The sequence below is a fragment of the Cricetulus griseus genome, chromosome 7 (genome assembly GCF_003668045.3).
Source record: "Cricetulus griseus strain 17A/GY chromosome 7, alternate assembly CriGri-PICRH-1.0, whole genome shotgun sequence".
Taxonomy (NCBI): domain Eukaryota; kingdom Metazoa; phylum Chordata; class Mammalia; order Rodentia; family Cricetidae; genus Cricetulus; species Cricetulus griseus.
The window spans coordinates 20,504,733-20,529,755 of NC_048600.1; the positions used below are offsets into that span (position 1 = coordinate 20,504,733).

A 25,023-nucleotide genomic window follows, 5' to 3' on the forward strand; every position below is an offset into this window, starting at 1 on the left:
CACACACACACACACTCACACACACACACACACACACACACACACACACACACACACACAAAGCATAATTATGTATTTGTAGCATCAGTTAGTTACCATAGAAACGTAATGATGTCATAAATTTCACATTCTATATTCAGAGCTAGACTGAACCAGGGAAGTGGTAGGAAATGGAGCTGGGGAGATGAAGACCTTCTTAACAACAAAAGATTTCCAACACTTGAAGACATGAGTCAAACATCCTTGAAACAGAAAAAGAAGGTGAGTGGGTGAAGTGCCAGAGATTCTTACTGGCTAGCTAATGTAAACATTAGTCCATCTTTTCTCTCTGGGAATGTTCTGAAAACACAAATAAGGCTAAATCATGGTGACATGTAGAGGGGAGTGGAAGGAACAGAAGAAAGGGATGAAGTGGAAGAGTGTAGGTCAACTTAATAAGTCACCATTTGCTGAGCATATGCTCATAGTTAATATGAAGAACTAAGTTCAGTGACTTGGTAGGACAAAGACATAAACACTACAGTTCAGTCAGTGCTCAGCACAATTTCTAAAAAGACACAGAGGAATGTTCAGTTCTGAACCCAGATTGGGATGAGCAGAGCTTTAAAGATTATTGAAGACAAAGATGGTTTACACAGAAATGACAAAGGGAAAAGCTACTTAGCCTAAAAGTGGAGATCCACCTAAAAGAACATGAGTATCCAATATTAAGAAACCCTTGTGGTAGCTCAGAGTTTTCTCACAACCTGAGGAAGGATGGAAGAGGAAGGATGGTGAGCATGGAAGTAGGAGGTAGTGGGGCTTTAGTAGTAGGAGGTAGTAGGTAGTAGGAAATAGTAGGAGGTAGCTCAGAGTTTTCCCACAACCTGAGGAAGGATGGAAGGGGAAGGATGGTGAGCATGGAAGTAGGAGGTAGTGGGGGTCCATCCTGTGGCTCCTGATGTGCCTGAGTAAATACAGAGCTGACTCAGGAATGAACCAAACTAGGCTTACATTTAATAACAGAGACACATTTGGAAATGGGAAGGCTTTAAAAGAAGAGTTGGATTTAAATATCTTTCAGAGTTAGAAGTGACAGAATATTAGTGAGACTGGAATGGAGGCATGGGAGCTGGCATAGAGAATTCAGTCAGTTCAGTAATTATGCAGCTAAGCCATATCTTCAAGTTGCATTCAGCTAACATGGGAGGATGACTCCTGAGCAGGCACAGGGAATAAATGGATGAGAACATAAGTCTCTGGGAGGACTTTGCTCTAACATGTATGGAGCTTCAGAAACAGACATTTAATTATAACATTAATCACAGTATGCATCTGAACTAGGGTGAAACAGTCAAATAGTATCCTGAGAAGTATTTCCCAGTTCAAAATGAAAATATCAATATTTGATTGTGTCCCTGAATGGTCATCCTATCTATATTTGATTTTAGTCCTATTAATTTTTGTAGGAAATCCCCCTTTTCAGCGAGATGCTGAGAAAACTTTGATATTAAGAAAAGATATTCTGCCAATATATTCATACAAGATTAAATTCCTTGTTTGTAAAACTCAAATAATATTGCTTAGGGTCAATTAAATGAGTTTCTGTTCTATATGGAAAATGAAAAGCTCCGTAATTAGCAGTTTTAAGAAAAACAGGGGGAGAAACAGCTACTTTGCATAAGCAACTTGAGACTTAAATCTAAGAGTTGTTGACCCCTGGAAGACTCTCCTTACGTTTCTCATGTTGTCGTTTGTTTAATGATAAACACTGCTCATATCCTAAGCCTATGGGATAACTGAGTCTTATAATAGCATGCTTGTGTAATTTTTATTTATAAAATGCGTTCTTTTCTTGTACTTCTCAGAATGGGAAAGAAATTGTGTCTAGAGATTACATATATTTTTGAGGTTGGCAGAGACAGCGTTTAGGCTTTATTTGCCCCCTCCCCCTTTTTTAAGTTTCAAACCCAAGGTTTCTAACGTCTCCGAGGACCAAAATTAATAAACATTCTTTGTTTCCATGTTAAGAATGAGCCTGGGATGAGGTACTCAAAAGAGAGTCTAGATGCAGACAAAAGGAAGGATTCCGACAAAAGTGGAGCTCGTCTGAGCACTCAGGTGAGCTACCCTCTGTAGCACAGCTGAAAGAGAGAGCAGAAAACAATGGAAAACAGCAAGTGACAAGTTCTGGAAGACACACGTGAGCCATTCAGATCCATACCGTGGGCTAACTAAGGTCCAGTGGAGAGTTTAAGGACACATTCAGGAGAAGCTAGCCCTTGCCCTCCCTCCATTCCACAGCCCCCATGCTCTTGCGGAAGGAAAAGTGTAGCAACATCACAGTCTCCTCCACTCGGCCAACAGGAGACTGGTCCCTTCAGATCAGGGAGGGAAGGGAAGACTGGCCATCACATTGACCCATTTTCTGCACAATCTTTCAGATGAGGCGTGCAGGCTATCCGAATCACTCGCTGAGATGTTGCCCCATGCGGTATCACCACTCCTGTAGACGCTGCCTTTGTGCAGCTGAGGGAACTAGCCCCTGTCGCACAATACGTATTTATATTCACATGTGCCTGTTGTGCGAGCAGGGCCGACAGATCACCATGATCAGGGTGAGCAGAGATCTCATGACTAATTGGGGAGGGGAGCCCCAGGCCTCTTGGGTAGGGGAAGGATACGGGACAGGAACTAGTCCACTTGCCTCTCCAAGGTGTCCATGAAACAAAGGCTGGCAGGGTGTATGCACTTGTGTGTAGCTGTCGCATAGCCCTGCTGCAGCTGTGGCTTGGGTGCCCTGTGCCCTCACTTTACAGTATGGTAAAATCACAGACATGTAATTTTAAATCCTATTAGTAGCTTGACCTTTAAGGGAGGATGAGGGTGCAGGTATGATTAACTCTGTTACACGCCATAGCAGAAGAGTCACAGGTGGAAAACTCTGAGCTACCACAAGGGTTTCTTAATATTGGATACTCATGTTCTTTTAGGTGGATCTCCACTTTGTTACTGCATACTGAAGTTAGGATTGGGCCAAAGCAAGAGCAGTACAACAAGGACCTAGAAATACCTAGAGTGAATCGAGGGTCACAGAAATGGGAGGGGGCATCTTTCCATTGGCTGCTGCTGATTTCAGCCTGACGTGGTTATTCTGTGGGCATGTACATGTAAGGAGTGGGTAGTTAAGAATTAAATATTTGGGTCTCTTCTCTTACACAGGGATCCCAAGAATTACCTGTTCCAAATACAGACTCTCGAGGGTACATTGTGAGAAATCAGTGGTCCCGAACATCACGGAGCCCATCCACTGGCGCTCCATCAGTGGTGGATGAGCCCAGAAGCAGGAATACTGTTGTCAAGGTAGAGCTAGTGATAAAAGAGACGAGTGGATGATAAATAATGACATACCTGGTCCTGCTCAGGGTAATCTGCCCAAGTTTTCACATCACAACACAGTAGAGAACAGTATTAAACACACATAGCCTTCAGATCTAGCTGTATGCTCTCTGTCCTTCATCCACACAACAAACACAATTGAGGCCACATGGCTCTCAAGAAAGGAAAGGGATGAAAAAATATCAAATCAAAAACAACAAAAACTAAATGTCATTATGTGTGCTATAAGCCCTTAACTAGGCCTGACCACATAAGGAAAATTATGAGCTTATTTTCATATATATATATATGAAATATATATATTATATATATTAGTATATATATATAATATATAGTATATATATTATACCTATATTCTGACAGATTTGGTTCAGTAATCTCACCAAGAATATTCTTCCACACATGTGAAACAAACATAAGTATAAGTTGAAGGTATGATAACAACTTGCAGAGCTGTTGTTATCAGGAAAGGTATTCTTTCTGTAGAATTCCCCCTTCTTACTTAGATAGTTCTGCTCTTATCTGATAGCATACCAAAGCAGATACCATGTGACTCCCCAGTCTTCCCAGCAATTACATACTAGCTGTGGGGTGAACAGAGCTAGAGAGGATCAGAATAAGTAGAACATTCTAGCACCAAGGTCTTACTCAGTTTGTGCGTAAAGCTGACTGGACTCACAGAGTGAGACCAGGTCTATGATTTACACTACTGAAAGACAAGAGGACTTGAACCTATTTACTCAAAATCAAATAGCACGTGTTAGAAGGAGTGCTTGTGATGTGCATTCGTGAGGTACAAGTAGGGAAGTTGGAGGATGAGAGCAGAACAGTCTGTGGTTTAAGCAGTAATATCCAATGTCTGCTTGGCTGCTTTATGGCCTAGTTAAAGGAGCCAGAATGAACTAGGATTCATTCAAGGTCTAGGAATAGACTAGAGCTAGGAGATGCCATGTGGGAGTTTGGCATGTGACTCCTTATGGGCTTGGACTTCAACCCTCAATTTCTTCACCAGGCCCCCAACAGCTCTGCGACCTCTCGAACTTCCTCTGCCTCCCCCAGCCAACACGAGACCTCACCTCCACCTCAAGCAGCAGAAAAGCCCTCGGTACAGCAGACTCAACAGACCAGACTTGTCACCCAGATGGACTCACAACCTCCCACACCCCCGGAGCCAGAGCCTTCCACCCGTCGAACTTCAAAGATGCACGCCTCCAATGATCCCTGGACTCACAGGGATACCAGAGATCCTAGAGACACTCAGTTACGGGAGTATGCACACAGCTGTGACTCTCGAGAGCTGATACCCAAGCCTGTTCGAGAGTATCCGCGCACTCCTCCCACTGAATGGAAATCCTATGTCCAGCGCCGCCTGCAGTATGGCACCTCTGTGGACATAGACCAGGAATGTATGTCTGAAGTCCAGCAGCGGCAGCGGCAGCAAATGGAGGAAGATGAAGTGGACGAGGCCTACTGGTCATCTGTGAGCATGCTGTATGAGAAGATCCCTAGCTGTGCACGGCCTAGGCCGGTGAGGGTGCAAGACCTGGGCTCCCTCAACTAACTCCCTCCCACTTACTTCCTAAGGAAGCCCTTCCCACCTCAGGCCTCTTTCTCTTCACAGCTGCATCTGCCACTTTCTTTTGTATGTGCTGACTTTTTTTTTTCCTTGACCTTTTCTATAGCCCAAACCCAAGCACGCCATCACCATTGCTGTCTCTTCTCGGGCGCTCTTCAATATGGTGGATGACAGGAAAATCTACGAAGAAGAAGGTCTGGAAAAGTACATGGAGTATCAGCTCACCAACGAGAATGTCATCCTGACCCCAGGGCCAGCATTTCGGTTTGTCAAGGTACTGTGTGGACTGCCTTGCTTTCCCATCAGGGACTCTGGGTGGCAAGAGAAGGACTCAGGAAGATCTTGGGAGTTGTTCAGTCCCATGAATATTACCCATCTGTGCCATGGGCATTAACTGAACCATAAAACACAGGAATGGTGACATAACCATGTCTTAAATGAGCACAGATTTATTAGCCAGTATTCTGTGAACCTTGATTCTGACCCTGCTGGGGTGTTTTTCCTCCTGCAGCCTAACACCCACCTTGCTTGCCCTCTTTCATACACCCGTGTTTGTAACCTGCAGGCACTGCAGCATGTCAACTCTAGACTCCGTGAGCTGTATCCTGATGAGCAAGACTTATTCGATATAGTACTGATGACTAATAACCATGCCCAAGTGGGAGTACGGCTTATAAACAGCGTCAATCACTATGGTAAGTAAAATAAATACCATGTGGAAGACCAGCTCACAGCTCTGCAAAAAAGAGGCCATGCTATTTTGCTAACTGTGGCTTAAACCACTGCAGTGTCTTTGATACCGACAACCCCTTCTGCATGGTGAATGTTTATTTGCCTATGTCACTACAAGAAAGGCCATGCTCATTTTTAACTTCAGCACAGAGTTGAGCTCAAAGCTCTGGACTTAACTTGTCAAGTGTGAATTTCAAAGTCTTAATCCCAGGTCCTCAATATATTTCTCTGCTTTATGTTTTTCACTGCTGAACTTGACTTCAAGGAGCCGTCAGCCCAGAGGCTTTTTCTATGGGATCAAACTTCTTCCTCACCACAGATCCATGTTAACGGTTTAAAGGTTTTCACCTCCCTTTCCAACTCTTAAAATTGGGTGCTCCTGGCGGCCCTTTCTCTCCCACACACAAATCTACATTCTTCCAAGAAAAATTATCTTTAGTACTTAACATGAAAAAAAATTATTGGCACTAGTATTCTATCAATGTGTCACTTTCTTGTAAAGTTTCCCCTGGTTTTTTTTCTATTATGAAATTACCTAACATTCTCTTTGGGACATCATTGTCTTGTTTTCTGGTAATGGATATAGTGGTGGGTATGTCACATAAAAATCAGGTTTAATTTGTGCACATAGAGACCAAAGGTTTAAATTAAGCATTAACCAAGGCAAATTACAAGTTATTGTGTTTTATTTTGTCATTTCATATGATCCTAATTATAAAATTGGCATCTTAAATGTATTTTAATAATGTAACCTTGATAATGTTATGAATTGAAAAGAGAAAATGTGTGTGAAAGGCTCGGGGGTCATATAATATTCACTCAGTAAATAAAGAATATTTCAATGTCTTTTGTTTATTTTCACATAGGCCCTTGATCTAGCTCAGGCTAGATCTGCATCATCTTATCTCAGTTTCCCAGTACTGGGATTATAGGTGTGCACCATCATACTGAGTCTTATTTATTAAGTAAGTGATACTGGCCTTTAGCACGTTAAAAACACTGAGGTTTCCAGTTTCTTATATATGAATTCTGTTGACAAATTGGTACACCTTTCCATCTTGCCTTTTCCATGGAATTACAGCCTTTACCTTGAAAGAGTTATTTCCTTCTTTGGTGTACAGAAGACAACCTGTATCTATCTCTGTTGTGGTCTTAGTTACAATTTACATTGCAGGTTCCACAGTAAACTGGAATCCCTTTGAGGAGAAAAAAAAAAAAGCCAATGCTTTCATTCAGTTTTGGAGTCCCATTGCCAATACATGATTTCCAGAACATTATGTTGATGTCACTTAAGGGTTTGTAAGATCCACTTTTGACTCACTTATGCTCAACATTGGATCAAATGAAAATTTGGTAATTTGGGGGGGGGGGTTCAAGACAGGGTTTCTCTGTGTAGCCTTTCCTGGCACTCACTCTGTAGACCAGGCCAGCCTCTGCCTCCCAGGTATTGGGTTTAAAGGCATGAGCCACCAACGCCCAGCGGTAATATTTTTTTGATGCCAAAGCAGATACTTCTACCCATGATACTGACCTATGTCCTTAGTCCTTCAAACAGCTAACTAGCCCCCAGGTTTTGCTTTACCTAGATAGGATAGTTACCCAGTTTATCATAAATTTAAAGCCAACTTTGAATAAGCACATAGAATTTTATATGTGCATGGTAGACTCATATTGATGAATTCATTTTCTTTTAAATATAATCCTAAATTCAGACATTTCTACATAAATCTTTACTAAATTATTGATGCGAAATAATACCCTCAAAAAAAAGGAATCCCTCTTTTAAATTTTTATATTTACTTCTTATTAGTTCAAATTAGGAACAAGCTTGCTTCACATGTCAATCCCTTCTTCCTCTCCCTCTCCCTCTCCCTCCCCTCCCAGGGAGGATAGGGCCCTCCATGGGGGCTCCCCATAGTCTACCACATCATCTTGGTCCGGGCCTGGGCCCTCTCCCATGTGTCCAGGCTGAGAGAACATCCCTTCATGTAGGATGGGCTCTCAAAGTCCCTTCTTACACCAGGGAAAAATACTGATCTACTACCAGGGGCACCATATAGTGCTGAGGCCTCCTCATTGACATCCACTTTCAGGGGTCTAGATCAGTCCTGTGATGGCCTCCCAGACAGCAGTCTGGGGTCAATGTTCTCCCCCTTATTCAGGTTAGCTGTTTCTGGGGTTCCACGAGCCTGGTACTGACCCCTTTGATCTTCATTCCTCCCTCTCTGCAACTGGGTTCCAGAGTTCAATTCAGTGTATAGCTGAGGATGTTTGCCTCTGCTGCCATCAGCCACTGGATGAGGGCTCTAGGATGGCATATAAGGCAATCATCAGTCTCATTATAGGGAAGGGCATTTAGGGTAGCCTCTCCACCATTGCCTAGATTGTCAGTTGGTGCCATCCTTGTAGATCTCTGGAAATCTCCCTAGTGCCAGATCTCTCCTCGGACCTATAATGGCTCCCTCTGTTATGGTATCTCTCATCCTGCTCTCCTCTATTCTTCCCTCAACTCAACCTTTCTGCTTCTCCATTTCCTCTTCTCCTCCTCTCATTCTGCAAGTTCTCTCTCCCCTATCCTCATGCTCCCAATTAGTTCAGGATATTCTGCCCCTTCCCAGTCTCCGGGGTCCATGCATTTTTCTCTTAGAGTCCTTCTTGATTACTAGTTCAAAAAAGGAATCTCTTTCCAGACAACTTACATCAATCTATCCTTTGATTAATTGCATATGTGGTGCTGGCTTTACAAAAATCTTCTCAACAGTAAAATTTTTCTTTTAATTGTTGGAAATTAATTAGAAGTATATTAATTAGAGTTTGAGGGCATAGGCTTATAATGCCAAATTTTTGAAAGAGGCTAAAAGATTACCTTTGGTTCAAGACTTACCTGAGCTACACAGCAACATAGCAAGTTGAAAACAAATTTGGGCAACTTAGCTATATCCTACTTGATAATTTAAAGAAATGAAATGGATGTGGTAGCTCATTGGTCGAACTTTTGCCTAACATATATGATGCTCTGGGTATAAGCCACATTACTGAAAAAGGAAATAGAATCCAGAGAGTATTAATGTCAAGTCTGATAATAATAGCTGTAATCAAATATTCTAGTCAAGAAGTAATGGAAATTTCAGATTATCTTTAGAAACTAGTTTAAATACCAGAGTGCCTTATTACTAGTATGGCATTTAAAAAAAAGTAGAAATGTTATTTAAAATGGCACTATAGCTTTAAACTGCCCTTCCAGTAAGCAAGGAAGAGGCTGTAGTTTAAGGAAAGAGAATTATCCTAGTGCAGATATGAGTTATACATGTGGGTTGAAGTCTGCCCTATGTCTTCTCCAGTGGATTGGAAAAGTCTGTTCAGCATCCTTTTCCTATAAGGAGAATAATACCCACCATGCAGTCTTGAGTAAATTGACATGGTTTATGTGAATATGTTCCATAAACTATAGTATACCAAACATAGAGTAGGAAGTATCTGAGAGGTTTTCTAATACTGGTACTGTGAAAGTCATTTTCAATTTTCAATAATTTTTCAGATGTTAATATTCAATTAGACTTGCAAATGAGCTCACACTGATTTGCTAATATAACCTTTTATCCCTATAATAAATGTCATTGGTGTATCTTTAGTCTGAACTGTAACACAGCCTTTCTTACCTGACAATAGGTCTACTAATTGACCGATTCTGTTTGACGGGTGGAAAAAGCCCCATTGGCTATTTGAAGGCATATCTTACCAACTTGTATCTGTCTGCAGATTCAGAAAAAGTACAAGAAGCAATCAAAGAAGGTAATGGCCTGAGTTTATTCTTCTAGCTCATAAGGTCTCTGCGATGCTCAGTTTCCTTGGGTTTCACACAGTTTTAGTGGCTTACCATCTTGGGTCTTTTGCTAATGCTTTTACACATGTGGCTCCTGTTATGGTTTGTTCTCTAGGGAATTAACCTTCCTGGAAAGGGAATATTTTCAGTGATTATTCCACAACTCATTTTTGCCTCCCAGTCCTGTATAAACAGAATCAGTGCATAGATATCTCTTCTGAGATTTGTAATTGTGGACTGGAACAGAATTGCGTGGCAATAGCTACAAAAGAATTATCATTGGGGGTGGGGAAGGGGTTTACTGGCAGAAACTAAAATCCATAGGCTTAAGAAGAGTACTAATGTCTCTGTATGATATCAGGCATTGCCTCTGCAACCATGTTTGCTGGAGCCAAAGACATGGCTTACTGCGACACACAGCTCCGTGTGGCCTTTGATGGGGATGCTGTCCTCTTCTCTGATGAGTCTGAACATATTGCCAAGGAGCATGGACTGGACAAATTCTTCCAACACGAGGCACTATTTGAGAATAAGCCTCTTGCTCAGGTAAGTTTACCAAGCTCAATTTTCATTTGTGTATCTTCCAACATGTCAATATAGATATTGGCCCTTGTGATATAATTTTAATTAATTTTACATGGCTCCCTCCAGCCTCTTTGCACTCTTCTCCCTTTTCTTTGTAAATTTCTTACTTTGGAACATGTACTGCTGGCAATACTGGTTTTCAAATTGAACATTCTTTTATTTATCCTTTTGGAAACACTTCTGTAATCTGTTACTGATGAGTTAACCCTCTTAAAGTTCTTGATAACACATAGCACAGCTCACCAAGAAGCCATTCCAAAATCTTCAGCCCTCAAAACAGTAAGGTCATCTCTAATACACTGCTCAGGGCTGTCAGTCTGTGGCCCCAAATTCAAGAAGATTCTGTTTAACTAAGAAGAGCTTCAACATGGAAAGCTAGGATCCAAATAAATAATTAGCCTCCAATATCCCTTACAAGCCCAAAGCAAGTATTTGGGGTTTTGTTTTTGGTTTGGGTTTTTCAAGACTTGAAAGACATCTGAAGAGAAGGAAATTGGAAGCATGAAAATGGTACCCAAACTGAATCTGAACAGATGAATGACCTAGTTTTATGCTGAATCTGCTCCATTTAATGTTCAGTAATAGCCATCAGTGTGGACTGCCTGGCCTCGACCCCTGTCCTTCACAGGACTTTCAGTCTTCCAGTCTTAAGTAATGTGTCTACAGGATCTTTGCAGATATCCTTTGTCGATTTGAGACTACTACTATGTACTTTTGAGGGTTGGTAGAATGGATGCTGGGTTTTGATTAATGCCGTTGTATCATTCAATGAGAAAATCAAATGGCTTTTGAAGTCATTGACATGTAAATTCACTCAATGATTTTAACTTGTTGCAGTTCTGCACTGCTGGTACACTTGAAATGGTCATATAGTGTGATCCCTTTTTATATAGTCCTGGATCCAGTCTGTAGAGTTGAGATGTTGTCTGACTTCAGGCCAAGTAATCTATAGTTTACTTATGATATCTCATTTGAGTAGTAATGATTTCATAAAATGCATGAAAACTAACCAAATGTTTGGTGAGCCTTTCTAGACAATCTAGCTAGGTCTGAACAACATTTTTAAAGGCTTTTAAATATGCATTAAAATGTGTGTGTGGGGGGGTTAGGTTGAGGCATATGATATGCATATGGAGGTCAGAGATCAACTTTGTGGAGTAAGTTCTCAGTCCGCCTTTATGTGAGCTCAAGGAATCTTAACTCAGGTCTGGCTTACAAAGGAAGTGCTTTTTCTCCTGAATGATCTTGCCAGCTCTTGAAAAGCTTTTAACCTTATTCATTTAATTTTTGTTCTTCAATTCATTTCTTTCTCTAGTTTAATAGTTTTTGTTTCTCAAGAATTATCTATTTCATTTGTCATTTTTACAACCATAAACTTGTAAATGTTTTACTATGTTTTTAATGTTTGTAGACTAGTTAGGGAATGTGTCTGCATTTTCATGTCTGATATTAGTAATTGTCGTCATTTTATTTTACTGTTTTTTTTTTGTCAGTATGAGCAATGATTTACTAGTTTTATTTATCTTTTTCTATGAGATATCTTTCCTAACATTTTTAATGCGATGCCTATTTCACTGATCACAATCTTTTTGGCTGTATATATTGTTGTTTTGTTTTTGTTTTATTCTAAAATAGACTTTTTGAATTTTGTCTTCTTTGTAGGCTATAGTTTTATCTCCCTGACTTTTTAAAGTGGTATCATTTTATTTCAATACAAAATATATTTGAATTTCTTTATGACTTCCCCACTGTTGGGTAGATTGTTTACAGTTAAAGTAAATTAACTGCCAAATATTTGGTGAGGTTATTCCCCGTCCCCAGGGGTCTCTGTTACTATGTGCAAGTCTTACTCCATTGTGACCAAAAACAAAAACAAAAAAAAAGATTTTGTATTTTACTTTGTTGTGCTATATTTTGTACTGAGAATGTTATAACCTACCAAGTGTGTCCTGTGTACTTTGAAAATAATACACTGCTGCTGTTGGAATGAATATTCCACAAATGTTAATTAGATTAAGCAATTTAATTAAAGTCTTGCTGTTATCCTGAAGGGGTGTGAGTGTGTGTGGGGGGGGGAGGTGTGTGTGTGGGTGTGGGTGGGTGTGTGTGGGTGTGTGCTTACAGAACAGATCGGTATCAGTTGTCTTCCCCTATCATTCTCCTTTTTGTGTTTTGAATTTACAACAGCACTAGCTGGACAGCAAGCTCTGGGCATCCTCCTGTCTCTGTCTCTTGTCTCCCTAGACCTGGGATAACAGTGCTACACTGCTACACCTGGCTTTTTATGTGGGAGCTAGAGATCCAAACTTGAGTACGCTTGCTGGCAAGCATTTTACTACCTGAAGCACCAGTCTAGTACCTGCTCATGATTTTAGATGGCCATTTCTTTTCATTTGCTAGCTGTATTCTCAAGAATACAGTATTGAAGTATCCTAGTATAACTTGGGATTTATTGATTGATTGAGACAGAATCTAACTGTGTAACCAAGGCTTTCCTTAAGCTCACTGCCCTCCTGTCTCGGGTTCTCAGGTGCTGGGATTACAGTTGTGTTCCACCACAACTGGCAGTTTCAATCAGTTCTGTATAATATATTTTAAATCCCACATATTTAGGATTATTGTATATATTCTTTATCATCTTCATCAACTCCTCTTTCTCATGCAATGCCTAAATTGGGTGTTCATATATTCCTGATTTTTAGAATAATTCTGTATGTATTGTTTTGTTTTTGGTACTTTTACCTTCAACCAGTCCATATCTTTATATTTATTTTTATTTTACATTTGACATGTATTATATATACATGTGTGTGTGTGTGTGTGTGTAAAACAGTTGGAGTTACGTTTTATACAATTGAAAATCACTGTTTTTTAATTATTATTTTAATTTCTTTGTGTCTTCCACTCTGTGTGGTGGGTTGTTTACAATTAGGTTACTTAGTTGCCAATATCTGAAGAGGTTTTTCAACACATTTGTTACTATGTACAAGTCTTACTCTACTGTGACCACAAAACATATTTTGTATTGTACTTTGTTTGTTGTGGTATTTTCTGCTGAAAAGGCTGTGGCTTGAATGTGCCCTGTGTAGTTGAAATCATTTAAGTAAATGGGATCAACAACAATTGTAGTAAAATCTAATATCTTCATACAGTCCTCTATGTGCCCCATCTTTTAATTTATGTGTCTAGTTTAGTCATTTGCTTCAGATTAATCTTTACACATACTAATAATAATTAGCTGAATGTTTTCCCCTGTGATTATGACAGGTCTTATAATACACAACTTCAAGTAACCTTGATATATGGTAATGCAATCCTATTTACCGTGTCTGCAATATATGAACCCTGCCACAGATCACTCCCAAACTCCCCCAACCTTGTTCTGTGTTGACATATCCTGACTTTATGTTCTATACTATTAACTCACGATAACTTGATGCTCTTTTTCTCTTTGGCAATGACTGAAAGTGAATAAGCATGAGACAAAAATGGTCGTTTATATTTGGGTTCCTTTTTAAAATTGCAGGTCCTCTTTTAACATTCAGTGGGACATGCATGCTGGCAATAAATACAGTTTGCTTTTCCTGGAAATTGTGTTTTTTCCTAAATTTACAATTACATTATAGTCAAGCATGGTATCAAGCATCCTTAATCCCATCAATTGAGAGGCAGAGACAAATGGATCTCTGTGAGTTCTAAGGGCAGCTTGGTCTACATAAGGAGTTCCAAGACAGCAAAGACTACAGAAAGAGAAACTGTCTCAACAAAATAAAATGAAAATTTTATTTTCAATGGTTATAGAACAGTGAGTTCCTTTTATTTTTCTTTAGTAACTTTAGGATGCCCATCCATGGTTTTCTGACAAACTTGCATTGCAAAAGTTCTGACCTCAAATATTTTGAACGTTTTATTTACAATGATCCTCTGTATATACTATGTGTATTTTCACTAACTCATCAAGGTTTTCTGTATTTCTTGCTTTTGGAGCATAAGTATGTGTTCTTCCACTCACTCCCACCATGTATGTGGGGGGAAGAGTGCACACATGTGCTTACAGGTGTGTATGCATGTACGTGCATGTATGTGTGTGTATGTCTGTGTGCCATATGCCTCCATCTCTCTTTCTCTGTCTCTGTGTAATTACTTACATGACCTCTTTGTCTTTGCATGCATTTGCACCTCTCTTCCTCTTCCTCCCAGCCCCCTATGTGTGTTGGTGTGTCCCCTAGCATCTCAATGTATTCCTTTTCACCTTTATATTGTAAGTCTATTTTTATTTATCTTCAAGCTAATCCCTTCCTTTCTTAGTCATATAGAGTCTGATGGCCATCAGCTGAAGACATCATTTCTGTACAGTAATTTTTAATTCTAGCATTGTGTTCAACTGCTCTTTGTCAAAGTTACTATTGTACTTGCATTTGTTTTCTTCTGTTAAAGTACACATTGGACTTTTGAGGGGAATAATAACTGTTTTTTATTTTTCTATTATATGTTTAATATTTGTGTCATCATTAAGTCTAAGCTCTTCAAATTCCTCTTGAAAATAAATTTCTGTTTTATTGTACTCTCATATATATATATATATATATGAGATTTTATATATATATATATATAAAGATCATTTGCAATATCTACTAATGATTGTGATATACTAAATCAATGTATCAAGAGTTTAATTAGTCATTGTTGTTGCTGTGGCTTTCTTCATACTGTCACAGACTTCAAATTCTTCTCATTGGTTCTTTCAGTCCATGGGTCTTTCTCAACCCAAACCTCCAGGCCTTCTCTGTAAGTCTATACAGAAAAATCTCCAAACTCACCCTGCAGTATTCTTTCCCTCTCTGCTTGCTTTGTGCCTTGTAATTTGAAGTTTGTGCTACATTTCCTGAATCCAGGTAGCCTGGGCTCTGACAGCTTCTCATGTCAGTTCTAAGAGAAGACAGCTTTTCACTTCTCCAGTGAGAGTGGATCTTTGTATATGCCTGAGGAGTGGATGCTTAAAGCCCTTCTAGCAGCATAAGCCTTCTTCCCTCAATGTCTAAAGGGTGACTCCTTTCCCAAATGCAAGGCTTCCTCCCCATCTCCTGTTCCAACTATGATGTCTTTTCTGCCTCCTTCCTTGCCTTCAGTGTCTCTCATGAATACCTAGTGAAGTCCACAGAGAAAAATCCAAGAGTGCACTTCTTGGTCAGTAGAGCATAGGGTTGTCCTTTACTGTTGTTTTAAATGTTCTGAAATTTTCATACGTGCTTGTACAGTGTCTGGGATTTCCCTCTTCATTGCTCTGGAGATGAATGGGTCTTGCCCACCATCTTTCCCCGATAGATGCCCATTTCTCCTTAGACTCTAGTCTAGTTGACTACCCTTTGATTTACCTTTATGATACGTGGAAGAAAAGTTAAATTATTCCAACTATCCAGGTATTTATTGTTTTTAGGAAAGGAGAGATAGTTTATATCACTTTCTAAATCTCAGACAGATTCCAAATGTTTTAATTCATAAAAATAACTAGCAAGATGGCTCATCTGGTAAAAGGTGTCTGTTTCCAAGTCTGATGACCTGTATACAATGCACCAGACCCACATCGTCAAAAGAAAGAACCAAATATGGCAAGTAGTCCTCTTCCATTTGTGAATTATACATTTGTACACACACACACACACATACACACAATTATAAATGGGCCAATGAGGTGCATTAGAAGATAAGGGTGATTGCCACCAAGCCCAATGACCCAAGTTCCATCTTATGCACAGAAAATATAAATCATGGACAATATCCAGGCAAAACCTAACTTAGGAAAGAGGAGATACCAGGCAGTATGGTTGATGATAAACTAAATTCTCAAAGATTATTTCCACAAACATTTTCTTAAGTAAACTAGTATGGTGGGGCAAGTGTCCAGCATATCAATGGCTACATGCACTAAGACATAAAGGAGTATAAAATACATTTACTCATGGATTTAAACATGAAACAATGGCAAAGACTAGAGTATCATAGAAAAGAAGCAAATAATATGCCATAATGTAGAAACTATAAAGATATGTGTTTTAATCCCAGCACTTGGGAGGCAGAAACCGGTAGATCTCTGTGAGTTCAAGACCTGCCTGGTCTACAAGAGCTATTTTTGTAATTTGTAATTTTGTATATTTGTAATTCCAGGACAGGCTCCAAACCTACAAAGAGAAACCCTGTCTCGAAAAACAAACAAACATATATAGCTTTAAGACAGGGCTGGCCTCAGGACAAACAAGTATGTAGCTAAAAAAAGGGACAGTGATTTCAAAGTTAAAAGATGCAGCTAACAAAAAATGGGGGTAAATATAGTTTTGGTGATCAACTGACATCTCACAAAGTTACCACGAATAGTTATGACTATTGTTCTGGCTTATTGTTATTTATAGAACATTCTTTCACACTTAAAATATCTTCGTTTGGATGATAAATGATGTGGCTATCCAAGATTTATTCCAGGCATGCAAAGGGATGGTTGTTTATCAGGAAATATTTTCACACAAATGCAGAGAGTTTGGCACCATGCTGCCAGCCCCAAATCACTGTATGACAGTTAGCTTTGTGTGTTTTACAAGTGTATACTCAGGCAGTACCCGGGTCAGCCCAGGGTTCCATGACTACTTGCATGCCAGTGCAAGGGACCTCTTTAAAAGAAAGACCCCGCCCCTGTAAGCTCTCTTTCCAACTCTCCTCTTTCCTGCTCTCTTTCCCTCTCTCTTTCCTGATGTTCCCCTGGAGCAGACCGAGCTTTTCCTGTCTCCCTCTTCTCTTCTGTCCTCTCTCTGTCTCTGTGTCTAATCTAGTTACCTTTTCTCCTCCCTCCCCCACCTTTCCCTTTCTAATAAAAGTTCTCACTAAGCTTTGTCTGCCTGTAATGGTCCCCCCCACCCCCCACCCCCACCCCAAACTCCCTCCCCCAAACTCCCTCCCCACCTCGGTCACCCTCGCCTGCCATGGAATCCACCAAGGTCCCCCACGCCCATTAATCATAACAATAAGGTCATAGAAGACCCTGCTTTGTCAGTAATCACTTCTTTTTGCTCACCCGTTCACAGCTGAGACATATGTTCTCTTTTCCAGGGTCCGCTTAAAGGCTTCCTGGAAGATTTAGGCAAACTTCAGAAGAAATTCTATGCCAAAGACGAACGGTTACTTTGTCCCATCAGGACCTACTTGGTTACAGCCAGGAGTGCAGCAAGTTCAGGCGCCCGTGTGCTGAAGACCCTTCGCCGCTGGGGTCTAGAGATAGATGAAGCTCTTTTCTTGGCTGGCGCACCCAAAGGTCCCATCTTAGTCAAGATTCGGCCCCACATCTTCTTTGATGACCAAATGTTCCACATCGAATCAGCACAGAAATTCGGCACCATCACAGCTCATGTACCTTATGGCATTGCTCAAAAACGCAACTAGGGATGGGGAGGAGGAATAAACAGCAACGGTCTGGTACTACAAGTGGCACTTGTCTTGGATGTCTAGAGTAATTAAGTATTTCCGAGGATTGGACCTCAGAATATAGTCCCTTTGGTGTTTTTCTCTTCCTTCCTTCCTTCCTTCCTTCCTTCCTTCCTTCCTTCCTTCCTTCCTTTCCTTTTCTCACATTCTATTTTTCTCTCTTTCTTCCTCTCTCTCCTTTTCTTTCTTTTTTGTTGTTGTAAAACATTTGAACTGTCAGGCTATAGTCAAGTTACTTCTCTGCAAGCTAATGAGGTTGAAATCTATTGCACCTGTGCAAGTCCTAACAGTGACTCTTTAGATCAATTCAGAACTTACACACTTGTTTCGCAGGAAGCTTAGTTAATTTCTGAAAACATTGCTCATTTTGTAACATTAGCAGGCCTGATGAGTTTCTGCCCATCACTACCTACAACAGGTATCTGCAAGGTAGAAAGAACACTACTAAAAATTGGGGCTGTGTTCTTTGTTAAAAGACTCGCCTCCGTGTGGCGAGTCTTTTAACAACACCAGTTTTAACACTGCCCATTTCCAAATAAATCCACTGGCGGTTTCCACAGGGTAGTTTCTAGCATGAACTCTACTTCAAGCCTTCCAAGGTGGAACTACAAATCCCAGCGAGCCCTGCGCGCAATAGCCCAGGACAGCAGGCGGCACCCCAGAGTCCTTCGCGCACAGTGGCCCCTTGGACTCCCGGAACCTGCACTCTAGGCCCGGTGCATCCAACCCGGAAGGCCATGGCAGTGGCGACTGTGGCTGCGGCGCTCCTGGCCGCACTGGGTGGGGCGCTGTGGCTAGCAACACGGCGGTTTTCGGGGGCCAGGGGCCAGCGAATGCAGGGAGGCGGTGACCGGAGCCTCATGCACGGGAAGACGGTGCTGATCACTGGGGCAAATAGCGGCCTGGGCCGCGCCACGGCCTCCGAGCTGCTGCGCCTGGGGGCTCGGGTCATCATGGGATGTCGGGACCGCGCCAGAGCGGAGGAGGCGGCGGGTCAGCTCCGCCAGGAGCTCGGCCGGGCTGCGGGTCAAGAGCCCAACGCCACCGAAGGCCAGCTGGTCGTCAAGGAGCTGGACCTTGCCTCTCTACGTTCTGTGCGAGCCTTCTGCCAAGAACTGCTGCAGGTGTGGGTCTAATGGAGCCCAGCCACCCACGGGGTAGGGGCCCCTTAGGCCTGTGTGACCTTGAAGAGTGGTGGGGCTAAGAAAGACACCTGCCTGCCTGGGACCCTGCTGGGAGGAGGGCCAGGTCCCAGAAGGAATTCCTGGGAGGTCCCCAGAAGAAATTAACAAATAAGCCAGTGTCTGGACATTTCATTTGGGTAGGCGAGGACAGTCCAAGCATCATCACCTGATCTTTGAATTGTTTTTCCTGTGTCAGAAGTGAAATGTGTGCCAAAACTTACTTGGTGTCACAAGGTCTGAGAGCAATGCAGGAGAAAAGCTAGCCAAGAATTTTGATGAGGCCCATGGTAAAAATTTCTTCTCTGTTTTTCTTTATTTCCTTTGCCAGGTTTTGTTTTGTTTTGCCCTGCTGAAGTAGGAGGGAGTGTAACTTGCTGATTGACACCTTTGCATCACCCCTAACTAGATTCTACCCCATTTCCAAAGAGAATGAAATTTGGAGTCCTATTAATTGCCCAATGAGGAACAGGAATAAAAATAATATGCCTAGGTTTGTGGAAGGTTTGATGTATGCCAGGAGATGTGCCAAGCACATTTTTCAATGACAGAAAAAATATCATTGGCTATTGCCATATCTTGACTGTAACTCTTGTAAAGTAAGCAAGCATTAATATCTCCATTTCCTAATAGGGAGCCAAAGCATTGGTAGGTTAAGTAACAAACACGTATGTCTTTAGAGTCTGCTTTAATCTCCTGTACTCCTGCTGACTGATGGCTGAGGGTTAAGATTTCTTAGGGTGGATGGTAAATGTTCTACCGAAGTAGTAAGACTGTGGCCAAGGTGACTTGCCAGAGGTAGATCTGAAGCCAGCTAGGCACAGGGAGACTGCTTGTCTCAGTTGGAATCTGCTGACTCTAAAGCTGAAGTTCTAAGTTATTTTTTTTTCATGATATACTGAGATCAAAAGAAATATCTAGAAGTTCATTTGTCAGCAGCCTAAGCCTGTGTGCCCTATCCAATAATAGACATCATTCAAAGAGAAGTGTCTTATTTAACTCATATGTAGCCATAATTATTAATGGAAGTGTGCCTGTTGGTCACTGTAGTGACTCTCCCAATCTCCAAGTCAGATTAGATACAGCCACCTCTATGTTTTACATAGAATTTTTTTTCTTAGCTTTGCATTTACTTTTAAGACCATAGCTGTTCATAACTCACAGCTGTACAAAGAAACCATCTCATCAGAGGAAAGCCCATACAGAACCACTTGGAGTAGTAGATAATGAGAGCACCACTGTTTCTCCCAAAGTTAAACCATTGCACAGTGAGCTCCTTTTGTGTTCTGGGGTGTCGTGTTGCATATTAAGAGCTGATGCAGATAAAAGGAATTGTTTTGTTGTTAGAATGTCATTTGAATGTAGCAGATCAAGTAACAATACTAGTCTCTGTGAGATTATGGAAGTATAGAAAGCAGGTCATCCTGCTCACTGGTAGGTAAATAGGGTTGTACATGCTCTTTACTGATACCGTTGCTGCTTCAGTCAGAACACGAAGAGGTAACTAAATTGTCTTATCCAAAGTATTTACATTCTTGGGTTGGCTCTGAAATTCAGTGATTATAATTAGAAGGAAAAAGAAATAGAAATTTTTGACAGTCTACTGTTTGGTATTCTTGGAATTTATGCCATTTATCTCCTAGAATTTAAAAACTAGTAAATGATAAAGTCTTAACACAACCCCAGCAAAGAATGATAGTTCTGAAATGATGAATTCTGGAAAGCTTCCCAGAAGATTAGCGAAGATGCACACTCCTTCCTTCCCCATATCTGTGAACTCTCGGCTCTCCTTTTGAAGTTGCCTGGTGGAAAACAGAAAGTTTTCAGAATGAGAAACAGTTAACCCTACAGGTAGCCTTTGATAACAGTTGTGAAATTTAACACATTTTTCTTTTACTTACACTTGGCAAAAGAAAAAAAAAAGCAATGAGAGTTGAAATTTGACCTGAAATTAATTTAATCATAGGTCATCACTGTGTCTTTGCACCTGGAACATATTGCACATTTCTTTCCTTCTATCATCAAAAGAGACAGAGGAGCTAGGAAAGAGCCAAGGAAAACCAACTTAAATGATGGAAGGAATGAAAAGGCTCCCTGTGAGAACAGTACAATTTAGGACTTTAATTTGGGAAGACATGGAGGTATATGATGCTTGGAAGATATTTCATACAGGGAAGAAAACTCCCAAGTTCTGGAATCCCAGTGAAAGTTAATAGTATCTGTTGACCTTTATCTCTTTTGTCTTTTGTCTCTTGTACTATTGAAAGACTCCTGTAATAGTCACTGTGTTGTTACTGATATTGTTAACCACGCAATGGTTTTATTAACCTTTCTTGATTTATTAACAGTATTCGCTGTGGTCCAAAGTTTACATCTCTGACCTTTCTTTGTTCCAATTTTGGGGAAGTGCCTTCAAGTTGTTCTGTCCCTGTGGTGACATTTCACACTTAATTTACCCTTGATGGTGATACCGGTAAGGTGGGAGTCACAAAACCAGCCCTTTGCTGGATGTTGTCTGCCTTGCTCACCTTGACTAAGGTGTTTTAAACAGGTCACTTAGAAGGCCAGGCTAGGTTACTAATTGTGATATTGGGCTTTGGAGACTATGGATTTCATCTTCAGGCTGATTCTGACTTGCTCTTAGGAACTTGGTGACTTTGAGCAAGTCACCTGGGTCTGCCTTGAACTTAGAACATTGGGAATAGATAAAGTGAGAAAAGGACAAAGCAGGCCCCTACTAATCATGCAACATTGCCTTAAAAGGATATATTTTATATTTTGCAAGGATTTTTTTTAGGTTATCACTGAACTATAAATTTGATATAACACCAAAATTGATATTTTTCTAGTTCAACTGAAATTAAGAGTAGACATAGAATCCTAGACAAAAAAAAAAAAAAATCCCAAATTTGCTTATTTCTGTTCTAAGAAAGGCCTTGATAATTATATAACCAACATCTGAGTGAAATGTGAGAAGAGTATACATAGTCATAATCACTAAGTTGTAAAAAGCTTACTAAGATTGACAGTGCTTCAAATAGTTACTGGATACATAGGCTGAAACTGAAGAGTAGTTTTAGTCTCAAATTCTTTTCATTGTTAGTAAAACAGACACAAGTGAAAAGAGCTATGGAAAATATGTGTTCATAATTCTGCATTCTCTTCCTGGTTTTCAAGGAGGAGCCCAGGCTAGACGTCCTGATCAATAATGCAGGGATCTTCCAGTGCCCATATATGAAGACGGAAGATGGGTTTGAGATGCAGTTCGGAGTGAACCATCTGGGCCACTTCCTACTCACCAATCTTCTGCTTGGACTCCTCAAAAGTTCTGCTCCCAGCAGGATTGTAGTCGTTTCTTCCAAACTTTATAAATATGGAGACATCAACTTTGAAGACTTGAACAGTGAACAAAGCTATAACAAAAGCTTCTCTTATAGTCGAAGCAAACTGGCTAACATTCTTTTCACCAGAGAACTAGCCCGTCGCTTAGAAGGAACAAATGTGACTGTCAATGTGTTGCATCCTGGTATTGTGAGGACAAACCTTGGGAGGCACATACACATCCCATTGCTAGCCAGACCACTTTTCAATTTGGTGTCATGGGCTTTTTTCAAAACTCCACAAGAAGGTGCCCAGACCTCCATCTACTTAGCCTCTTCACCCGAGGTTGAAGGAGTATCCGGAAGGTACTTTGGAGATTGTAAGGAGGAAGACCTATTGCCCAAAGCTATGGATGAATCAGTAGCAAGAAAACTGTGGGATATCAGTGAAGTGATGGTTGGCATTTTAAAATAGAAATAAAGATAAGAGGGCTATTTATAAGGTGACCCATTATACCTTTGGTCGGGAGCAGCATGTGTGAGCATGTGCTACTTGAAAACAGCTTCAGATTGACAGTAATCTAGACTGAGAAGGACACATGTATATTTGAAGGGCACTGGAGCTATGTGGGCTAATACAAAGTTAAAGTAGAATGAGCAGCACAATTCTGTTTTATAATTAAAAATGACAATCGGGCAATCATAAACTACAAATGCTAACGATATTGGCAATCTAAAAGATAATCTTAAGAGGTTCCATAGTGAAAACATTAAGAATTTTTGCTACAGTGCTTGTTTGTGGAAATAATATGCCTCGTGTGTGGACATAATTATAACCTGGAATAAATCTATGATGCAGATTCCTCAGTGTGCATTTTTGAGAAGTATCTGAATGCAGTCCATTAGCTTGTCCTCTTAGGCTTTTCTTGGTCTTGCTGTACCCATGTTATTCCTATCATATCTTGCATACTGCTCTTAAAATTTATGTTTATAAAACTCCAATCCATGGCCTTGTGTCCTAACACACTTCCAAACCTGTGGTTGTTTTCCAGTTAACTATGCAGTAAGTTATCTTAACCTCTTTTTGTTGTTTTGGTTTTTTGTTTTCCAGCTATACAACTCTTTATTCAAAGAAGTCTTTTAGTCAAACATCAAGGTTGAGTATATAAATATAGCAGTGATGTAGGGCTGAAATCCTCCAAAGGGACATAGAATGTTATAGTTGATAAATCTTTCTTAAACTTTAAGCTCTGTAACTCATGCTGGTGACACACCCCAAACTATCCACAGGCCTTATACTCAGTCCTGCTGAATGGAAAGAACTCTGTCCGCCACAGCCCAATACAGTGGACTAGACATGTGGAAACCGTACATGAAATACAATTTCGAAATGAACTCATGATCTTATTTACACAGGTAAATGTCTGCTGACATCCCTCTTAGACTGTCCGTCTATAGTATTCAGCTCTGAATATAGAAGAGGCATCCAAGCCCTTGTCTTCATAACATCTCTTCCTATGTTCCCTCAGTCTAGAGTACCCTGTTTCAAGAACACAACTGACTTGTCATGTGTCCATCAGGAGTACCTGTAGGCAAAATCAATTCTGTCTTCTTGCTTTGTTTCCTTTGGCTTTGGTAGCTTTGCTTAAAGTGTACTAATTATTCACTCCAGGTCCAGTTAGACAATTTAAAAGAATTATCCATAGAAAGTTTTTCTCCCTCAAGAGTTGAAGCAAACTGGCTAACATCCTTTTCACAAGAGAACTAGCCCGTTGCTTAGAAGGAACAAATGTGACTGTCAATGTGTTGCATCCTGGTATGGTGAGGACAAACCTTGGGAGGCACATACACATCCCATTGCTGGCCAGACCACTTTTCAATTTGGTGTCCTGGGCTTTTTTCAAAACTGCACAAGAAGGGGCCCAGACCTCCGTCTGAGTAAAAAAGATCAACAAAGAATGAAATATATTTATAGGTTTTATAAAATTACATATTTTATATACCATATATATGAATTCTATGAAGTATATAAATATGTTTGATAAAAATAACTGGGCCCATATTTTAGGCTTCAGAAGTTATCAACTTAATAACTTCACTTTTTTTTGTCCTTGTCACCTCAGAGTATTAATGAAAACACCAAGTGAGAGGCAACTCCCTTTAGTTTATGACTGTACGGGCAGAGCTACTGCTTGTTACTTTGAAGAACATGTTATACCTGGTTACAAATTTTGTTTCTTCTCTTGGCTGATCATGCAAAAGGTCTGTTTTCATTTACAGATTGCCTTGTGAGCACAGCAAATGGTCCCTGTCATCACAGGTTGTCTCTGTGGGAGTAGTGGGCAGAGCTACATCGTGTGCTTTGAAATGTATTTTAGAATGTTATCCTACAGTGAGACCTGCTAAACTCGGAAATATGGGCAGGAAGTATACGAGAATGCAACTTGGAAAAACAGAAGCTAATAAATCTGTCCTACACCTCGGCTTCATTAAAAAGGAGTTCCTTTTTTTCATTTAATACCATCTCTTCTGGCTGGATTTTGATACCTGATGCTTTTCGGGGGATTTGAACCTTCTGAGCCTTTCAGACTTCTCGTTAGTGACACCACAATAAAATAGGATATATTAATTTATAGTGATGGGGGAAAACTTATCTTCAAACACCAACTATTATGGTAAAATGAGCTGCCATTTGGAAGATGTCTTTCCCACTAGTGTGGCACCAGCCCGACTAGTTACAGTTGGAAGATTACTCCAGATCTTTCTTTCTCCCATAACTCACTTCTGATCATTCCACAGAGCAAAGAATAAGAGAAACAGTTCTATTACTTTGATACTTTTACCTCAGCAAAATACTGGTAGAACAAGCCTAGGTTAGGTAATGGAATAAATGAGGTGAAACCCATTTTTCCTTCCTGATTCTTGACCTTGTGTTTGTTTTTAAATTGACTTCATTCA

The 25,023-nt window shown here is 40.4% G+C and overlaps 2 protein-coding genes across 10 annotated transcripts; both read left to right on the top strand.

The window, feature by feature from the left end:
- The first annotated feature begins 228 nt into the window (after positions 1-228).
- Positions 229-17,544, top strand: Nt5c1b (5'-nucleotidase, cytosolic IB). 9 transcript variants are annotated; one of them, XM_027424632.2, is made up of 10 exons: positions 229-261; positions 2,011-2,101; positions 2,476-2,597; positions 3,202-3,342; positions 4,391-4,906; positions 5,061-5,228; positions 5,520-5,649; positions 9,356-9,478; positions 9,871-10,055; positions 17,193-17,544. In XM_027424632.2, exons 1-10 carry the CDS (start codon positions 229-231, stop codon positions 17,520-17,522), a joined length of 1,839 nt encoding a protein of 612 aa, XP_027280433.1. In that variant the 3' UTR covers positions 17,523-17,544. The 9 variants fall into 9 exon arrangements, with proteins under 9 accessions (XP_027280433.1, XP_027280430.1, XP_027280431.1 ...); XM_027424629.2 differs by having other exon boundaries at positions 2,011-2,100; positions 2,424-2,648; XM_027424630.2 differs by having other exon boundaries at positions 2,011-2,100; positions 2,424-2,597; positions 3,202-3,351.
- A 686-nt stretch (positions 17,545-18,230) lies between these two features.
- On the top strand, positions 18,231-22,928 carry Rdh14 (retinol dehydrogenase 14). The gene is made up of 2 exons (XM_027424636.2): positions 18,231-18,688; positions 21,923-22,928. Exons 1-2 carry the CDS (start codon positions 18,302-18,304, stop codon positions 22,538-22,540), a joined length of 1,005 nt encoding a protein of 334 aa, XP_027280437.1. The 5' UTR covers positions 18,231-18,301; the 3' UTR covers positions 22,541-22,928.
- Positions 22,929-25,023: the final 2,095 nt, after the last annotated feature.

What these genes read in the sequence shown, in the direction of transcription:
- Nt5c1b (XM_027424629.2), top strand. Translation starts at nt 229, where the DNA reads ATGAGTCAAACATCCTTGAAACAGAAAAAGAAG. An exon ending in GAGCTCGTCTGAGCACTCAG is followed by an intron (nt 2,101 to 2,423) that starts GTGAGCTACCCT and finishes ACAATCTTTCAG; the next exon opens with ATGAGGCGTGCAGGCTATCC. An exon ending in GCTGTGCACGGCCTAGGCCG is followed by an intron (nt 4,907 to 5,060) that starts GTGAGGGTGCAA and finishes CCTTTTCTATAG; the next exon opens with CCCAAACCCAAGCACGCCAT.
- Rdh14 (XM_027424636.2), top strand. Translation starts at nt 18,302, where the DNA reads ATGGCAGTGGCGACTGTGGCTGCGGCGCTCCTGGCCGCACTGGGTGGG. An exon ending in TCTGCCAAGAACTGCTGCAG is followed by an intron (nt 18,689 to 21,922) that starts GTGTGGGTCTAA and finishes CTGGTTTTCAAG; the next exon opens with GAGGAGCCCAGGCTAGACGT.